The 8,109-nt window shown below is 39.7% G+C and overlaps 1 protein-coding gene across 1 annotated transcript; it reads right to left on the bottom strand.

The window, feature by feature from the left end:
* Positions 1-3,823: 3,823 nt before the first annotated feature.
* LOC114553538 (uncharacterized) lies at positions 3,824-6,504 on the bottom strand. The gene is made up of 5 exons (XM_028574745.1): positions 6,403-6,504; positions 6,101-6,259; positions 5,821-5,913; positions 5,271-5,328; positions 3,824-4,521 (listed from the first exon to the last, which is right to left on the bottom strand). Exons 1-5 carry the CDS (start codon positions 6,502-6,504, stop codon positions 4,295-4,297), a joined length of 639 nt encoding a protein of 212 aa, XP_028430546.1. The 3' UTR covers positions 3,824-4,294.
* Positions 6,505-8,109: the final 1,605 nt, after the last annotated feature.

Below are 8,109 nucleotides of genomic sequence, written 5' to 3'. Positions count from 1 at the left end.
GAGGATAACTTGTTGCTTTTCTCTGACCATCCTAGTCAAACATCTGTCCTGTACCACAACATCGACGTGGAGGGCCATAAACCTATTAAACAACATGCGTATAGAGTAAATCCAACAAAAAGGGCTATGATGCCGCAGGAGGTGAGTTATCTGGTTGAGCATGGACTAGCTGTTCCCAGTACTAGTCCGTGGAGCTCACCCTGTGTTTTGGTTCCGAAACCAGACAATACCTCTCGTTTTTGTAACGATTACCGAAAAGTAAATTCAGTTACCAAACCAGATTCATTTCCGCTCCCCAGGATGGAGGATTGCATAGACCGTGTAGGCTCCGCTAAAAATGTGACAAAGCTGGACCTGTTAAAAGGTTACTGGCAAGTTCCTTTAACACCACGGGCCTCCGAGATATCAGCTTTCGTCACACCCGACACATTCCTCCAGTATACGGTTATGCCATTTGGGTTGCGTAATGCACCCGCTACTTTTCAGCGGTTGATGCGTACCGTGTTATCTGGCGTCGAACATTGCGAAGCTTACTTGGATGATGTAGTTGCTTACTCCTCCACCTGGTCTGACCATCTCCATACCTTGTCCCTTATTTTCAACCGTCTTCGTGAGGCCTCCCTCACTCTAAATCTCGCTAAATGTGGCTTTGGTTACTACCTCCCTAAACTAACAAAAACATGAGAAAACAAGATCGACACACCTGGAGGTCCACCCTTACTTAACAAACAAACAAAACGATATCCAATCTAAACCAAAGAGTACAAAAAGAGTGGCCGGTTGGGAGATCAGGAGGATGAGGAAATGTCTGCTGCCCGCTGACAGACGCCATCTTGGCTCCTTATATGGTAGTGTCCTCAGCTGCAGCCAATCACTCGGTTGGGCCTGAACTTCTCCACCAATAACCTCCGGGCAATGGCACACCTATTTGCATACGAACTTGAAAGACAAGACAAACACAGGACACACACACACACACACAGGGCACACACACACAGCAGACCAACCAAAATATGACCACGGTCATAACAACTGAGATCACACTAAATGAGAATATTAATCTGAGCCTGTCGGCGGCAAAAACAGATCTTTTAGTGGACTGTTATGGAATTTTCCTGTGCAGCAGGGGAAAGAGTTTGAGAGTTTAGTAAATTGAAACATATAAGACAGACTGAGACTAAAACCAAGTTGGGTTTTTGTATTTTATTAAAAAACATATATATTTGCAAAATAGGATCAACATGATTTCACAAAAGGCCGCAGCCCAGTGTGGAGTCAGTTTCTCAAATGAGTGCACAAGAACACTAGGCTTATATGCATCTTCAGAGTGACAACACATACGCACTTGGCTTAGTATGACGCTACAATTTTAACAGGCAATCTGATACACGTGAAGACAATCAGAGAAATACAAGAGACATCTTGGAGTCATCTCACCTCCTCCTCCCTGTATGACTTTCACCCCCCCGTTACATCTTAACTGGCATGAGAAAACTAGAGATAGTTTTAGGGTGACCTTGTACCTTTATCGGTTCAGGCTCACATAATGTTCCAGACTGGAAGTCTCACAAAGTTAGAATCAAAATCTGCATGTGGGAATATGAGACTCTTTCAGCATTTGTGAGAGCAGTAAAGTAGAAATAAAACATAAAAATATAAGGAATTGTGCTTAAATGTAATTTTGCCATTGCAGGACCAAACTGACGCTGAACATTTTCCACATAGGGTTACATTGCAGCTCAATCTGCAGCTGCCGGTTACAGCGTTCACGCTTAATACTGGACCAATTTCAAAGATTGTTGTCACTTACACACAAAACCATAGGAAAATAGGGTCCAGGTTGAAAAAAACGGTAGTTGCCCTTTAACCCTTTAAATGTAGTCTACTGAAAGATCCAGGTAACCACCATAGTATACTGAAGGATCCAGGTAATGTAGGATTATATTTTGTATAGAGGCCTCAAATTTATCACTGACCTTTCTTCTCTATTCCTTTGGTCCGTGAGAAATATCATCTAGTTTGATAAATATTAAAGGGAGTTGTTCTTCCTGAGTATCTGCGAAAGGACCAACTGACCTGAAATAATTAGGCTGATTAAAAGACTCTAGGACGAGGAGGAGCAGAGAATAAAGGAACCGTGTAAAATGTATTTTGCAATAACTGAGAGGTGATCTTTTGGAGTCAGATCAACCCTGGCCTCTGGGGCCAGGCCCGAACCAACACCAGACCAACCTAAAATTTCAGTAACCACCATAGTGTAGTGTACTGAAAGATCCAGTCAACCACCATAGTGTAGTGTACTGAAAGATCGTAACCACCATAGTGTAGTGTATTGTGTAGTGTCAGGTTTGGGTTATCCAGAGATATTGGTGGCGCCATGACAGAGATGCTCAACTAAATCTAGTTCAGTCTATCTCTCTCTGGGCAGTAGGTAAAATGTGTGTGAGGTCCATCACAACGAGACAGTCCCTGAACACAACACTCCCTCATCATGCAGCTGCCTAGACTCTGTCTGTCCCTACACTGTAAAATCCAATTAGTTAACCTTACTTAAAAAAAGCATGCAAACCGATTGCACTTAAAAAACTAAGTACAGTGGAATAGGTATTGCGTGTTGTATTAACAAATCCCTGTTTAGTATAGTATACTTACTCTTGAGTTTAAGTAACTAAAAACAATTTGTGCGGTGTACTTGACAATTTACTTTAGATGTACTCCTGACTTAGTATAGACAACTCAGAATTACTATTTCAATCAACTAAGTAATGTAATGTGAACTTTACGTTGTGTGTACTCTAAACACAATTATTTGAGTTGGGCTAACTAATGTGACAATTCCTGCAACTTAGAATTTCTCGTTTTTAGTTACTTGAAGAGCGATTCTGATTTACTTGTTTAAACCATGCAAACCGATTTCCTTGAAAAGACCAAGTAACTGTTACTTGTGTAAATTAAGTACTTCAAACATTCATTTTACCTTATTCCATTTACAGTAATCAATTAGACATTTAGATGGTTATTCTTCATAATAACCATCTAAATGTCTAATTGACATTCACCAAACGCTCGCTTATATGTTAACTCTGTTCTGCCAACTCACTATACACTTGTCACATAAATGTACCAGAGAAGTATAAAGTATCATAAAATAGAAATATTTAACACACAACCACATTATATTTGAAACAGGTTTATTCCTTGAACCTCAACCATTGTTATTTAGTTTACAATGTTAAAATCAAAGTCTTAAAACCCTTTGAATCTGGTATAAAGTATGCATTACCTTGACATTTGTAATTTTATTCTGATTGTATTTCATCATCTTAAAAATTATTATGGTGTGCTTGGCCCAGATAAACCTTTTTATTTCAATCAATCAAATTTTGGCACAGGATTTCATGATTTTGAATTCTTGACTTGGCTGATAAGTAATTTTATTGTTAACTTTTTTTTTACCGGATTATTTATAGGAGTATGAATTTTTGGGAAATATACTTGATTTTATCAGTGTACCCGGTACAGAGATGTTTAGTGGGAAAACACAGTCAAATCTGCACCTTAGACAGCTGACAGAGATACTAATTGGTTTTGAGGAGATTAAAATGTTAGTCATTACTATAAGTGATCAGTACCACTTGAAGACAACATTCAGACTAAAATGATCAATGTCAAGGTATTAGCGCCAACCACAGAATATCTCTTCTCAGAACCAGTACGCGCATATATGCTTATTACACTACCATAAAATATAAAAATAAAAACATTCTTCAAAAGTACAGAGTGAAAGTAACACCAAGGGGTGTGAACAAAGGACTTTGTTGGATTGAATGTTTGCCTATCTGCCCATATACATCGGTACCAAAATTGTTCTTCAATAATCTTCCAGTAATAATTGGCAGCCAATGTATTTGGCTTTATAAAAAGACATCAATTTCTCATTTGTGGAAAGAAAATTCCAACCCTGACCTTTTATTTAACATAATCCTGAGAAACTGCTTTACTTTTGTATTAACAATAAAGTTTAAAGACCAAACTGCTGACAGTATCAACCTGTTGACTAGTACAAGTGACATCCAGTTAGTGTACAATAATGACTATTGCAACCAATCTCACACACGTATGAATGACCATACACCTGCAGCCTCTAAATGTAACTTGCTGATGAACTCAGTGGATATAAACAATATGAAAGGAGTGCATTAATTTAGCTAACAATAAAAAGCAACTGGACCCACTTTTAGAAACAAATGAGATTGTATGCCAAGTGTCACTCTTGATCTTTACCAACTGTAACTCAACAGGAGATTTTTAAGAGTTTGAAGTTCACTCGTTGAATGAAGCTGAATGTGTTTTTCATGGCTTTAGGGTAGTCCAAGTGTAGTGCATAGGACAACCCAAACAAGAGGCAAAGTGCTTGAGGTAGGTTCTGGAGATTGTCCATTACAATACCTCCTTGAAGAATGATGGCAGTAGAAACTGGGTCAAGATGGAGATGATTTGGCGAGAGGGGCACATCTTCACCTTCAATATATTTCAAGGGTTAAAGGACTTATGTCTCAGCAGGATCTGGAAAAACTTGTCCATGCTTTTATCTTCAGTAGACTCGACTACTGCAACGGTGTCTTTACAGGTCTCCCTAAAAAATCAATCAGACAGCTGCAGCTGATTCAAAACGCTGCTGCTCGAGTCCTCACTAAAACCAAGAAAGTGGATCACATCACTCCAGTACTGAAGTCTCTACACTGGCTTCCAGTGCCTCAAAGAATTGATTTCAAAATACTTTTACTGGTTTATAAATCACTAAACGGTTTAGGGCCAAAATACATTACTGATCTGCTACTACATTATGACCCAACCAGACCTCTCAGGTCGTCTGGTACAGGTCTACTTGTTGTCCCCAGAGTCAGAACTAAACAGGGGGAAGCAGCGTTCAGTTTTTATGCTCCACATATCTGGAACAAACTCCCAGAAAACATTAGGTCCGCTGCAACTCTCAGTTCTTTTAAATCCAGGCTGAAGACATATCTTTTTAATGTTGCCTTTCTTTAAATAACCTATTTTTAACTGCTCTTTCTTTAAAAATGTTATACTGCACTGTACATTTTATTCTTGTCTTTTAATGATCTTAAATTGTTGTTAATTGTTTTAGTGCTTTGAAATTGTTTTTAATTGTTTTCTAACTGTTTTTAATGTTTCATGTTTCATGTAAAGCACTTTGAATTGCCTTGTTGCTGAAATGTGCTATACAAATAAAGCTGCCTTGCCTTCACTGATGACAGTCAGCAACCCAACAGATACCTGGTCCCAGGCCTCATCACTGTCAGAATCCTGTATACAACCAAACACAAACATTACAACAGGTAAATGTTGATTGGCATTATCAATTGTCATCAAGTCATCTGTCCTGCCAACACTTCCCTCCAGCCTATTTTTATTAAGTTTTCACTTTACACCCAGCTTACAGACATCCACTAAATAACATGAATGAAATTAAGCTCTAATGTCTGTCCTAATATAAAAATTATTCAGATGTTATTGCTGTTACAGCTAGTGCATGTGAGGGAGAGAAATGTTCTACCTTTTGTGCAGAACCCACAATTGCAGCACGGCAAGTGGGCTTAGCATTGTGGCACTCAGCAGTGCAACCATGTGACATGGACTACAAATGGAGTTAGTTGAATGGCTGCTTCAACGTTTGTTTAGGGTTTTTGTTGTTTTATCTCTTTTTTTATCACCCTGCTGGCATACACTGAACTGTCACAGTTACCATGCAGCCCATCTGATATACAGTATGTGCTCTTTTAAGATATGAGAACTTACAAAAGAGGTGTTGTAGAAGTTACTGGGGTCATCACCAAGCAGAACAGGGATACCTTGGAGAACAAGGGTACGCACTGCTGTCACATCTGGTTTCTAGAAGTGGATAGAACAAATAAAGTTCAAGATTATGCAACATTCAAAAGTTACACTACAAACCCATTTTTAAAAGCGCATATGAAAAAGGTGTCACCATGTATACTTAACATTGCAGAGAACAGTTGCCGATTGCAGTAGTTATCTAATCCACAGCAAAAACTTAACAAGTCTGTAGTCGACTGACCCTTGAATCAATTTGCTGCACAATCTCAGCCAGTTTCTCTCCGACACTTCCTTTCTTGGACTTGAAGATTGTGACAAAGCGTGGTGTGTAGCGGTCAACAGCACCAAAAAAGTCATTCTCCAGGTTTGTCGTGGCTATCCTGTTGAACTCAGCAAACACCTACAAGACAGAAAAAAAATGTGAGTGAGTAGACTGGCTTGAGCCAGTGTGGAAATTTTGGAAAACCTTTGGTTACCAGTCCTAAAACCTAAATGCACACTTTATCATAGAATATAAAAAAGCATATCAATATCTGTACGTACTTGTCTCTCTGTAAAAAGAGCTGGCCAGCGCTCCTTCAGGGTTTTCACTGGAGGTTCAGCCTCCACAATCTCCCGTCTCCGCAGTGGGAATGTCTGGTCCATCTTAGATGCAATAAGAGTTCCACTGGGGTTCCGTTTTTTCATTTCTTCAACCAGGAGCTTTCTTTCAACTTCTAGTCTATCTTCATTCTGCCCCTCAGGGAGGTCTGGTAAGTAACTGACCTCAAACCTTTTTTGTCTTTTGAGGCCTTTTGATGCCATTCCTGGGGTGCCTTTTTTACCCTGATTTATAGCAACTTCTGCACATCCAGCTTTTCTCAGTTTAGTGCGATAGTTCCCCATTTTGTATGTCAAGCTATTCTTCCAGCCAGAACACCCATCTGGCGAGCCTGGTTCCCTCAGGCAGGGATGTTTGCTTATGAGCGCCAATGCCACAGAATGGCATCGTTCTTCATTTGGATAGGCATCAAATTTGTAGATCGCTTCAGCAAGCTTCTCCAAAATACCATGCTTCATGTCTCTTGGTACATTCAGGTAAGTTTGGTCTTGTAAAAACTGAAGATTAGCCTGTCTCAGTCTGAATTGTACATCAACCGAGAAGTTTGGAATCTCAAAAAACTCTGGCCATTGCTCTTGTCTTGTTGATGATGATGAGCTGTATGTCGACAGAATCTCTGTATCATCTGAGACATTTGAGGCATCAGAAATGCTGGTGGTGGAAGCAGGCACCAGTGTCAGTGTCACCAATGAAATGACCTTCACAGTTGCTTTTGTAGCTGGCAAGTCTCCTATATCATCTATGTTACAGAGGGAATAACCAAAGTCAGGTTCTTCATACATAAGATTGAAGTCATCCTGCAGGTTGCATTTTTCTTTGACTTTTATCTTCAGCTCTTCAACCGTTTCTAGTTTTCTGTCCAGTGACACTTTCCGTATGTCCCCTTCATTTATGATAATTCTTAGTTTATAGCTTCCCATGGTCCTAGACAGAGTGAAGATCACTTTAGTACCCAGTCCACATGTCATTCAGCATAATATGTAACGCTTTAGTGTGACATACACATTGCCTTTCACTCTATAGGAAGATAAGGGGAAAACATCATTCAGTTCGGAGAGCTGGGTGACTGTGAGAGACCCTCCCCCACTGAAGCACAACTCATAAGCACGTAAATGTTCAACATACCATGAGGTCAAAAGCCTGCAGACTAGCAGGATTTCTGTGTTGATAACAACAATATGTGTTATTTGCTGGAACTCTGGGAGACCAGAGCAACAGCCAACTGAAATGATCATATCTGCAGTGTACTTTACACCATGAACACAAGCAGAAGATGCAACCAGCACTGTACTTTGCTTGGCGTTTCGCTGATGTAGTGAGCGCTGAACATTTTCAGGGAAAGATGTGATCATAACTGACCTGACTTTATCAATTTCCACAGAAGGCTTAAAGAATGATGCAGAATCCAAATGGAAGGCCATCATCTTCTGGTGTCTTACAGCCAAGGTTTGTGCTACATTCTTGAAATTATGAGTGTCATGCACAACCTTTTTGAAAGATCTGTGCTTCCCTTCAAAATGCATCGTCCACATATCGACTAGTGGGCCAAAAGTTTTAATCAGTTGAGGGTAATGTTCAATAAAATGATGTTTTGGACGGAGTTTGTAGGTCGGAAAAGTTTGCTGCAGTAACTCTCTATGTTCTGAGAT

The sequence above is a fragment of the Perca flavescens genome, chromosome 4 (genome assembly GCF_004354835.1).
Source record: "Perca flavescens isolate YP-PL-M2 chromosome 4, PFLA_1.0, whole genome shotgun sequence".
NCBI classification, from domain to species: Eukaryota; Metazoa; Chordata; class Actinopteri; order Perciformes; family Percidae; genus Perca; species Perca flavescens.
The sequence above is the reverse complement of the archived record's forward strand: the minus strand, read 5'-3'. Positions and strand labels throughout refer to the sequence as shown.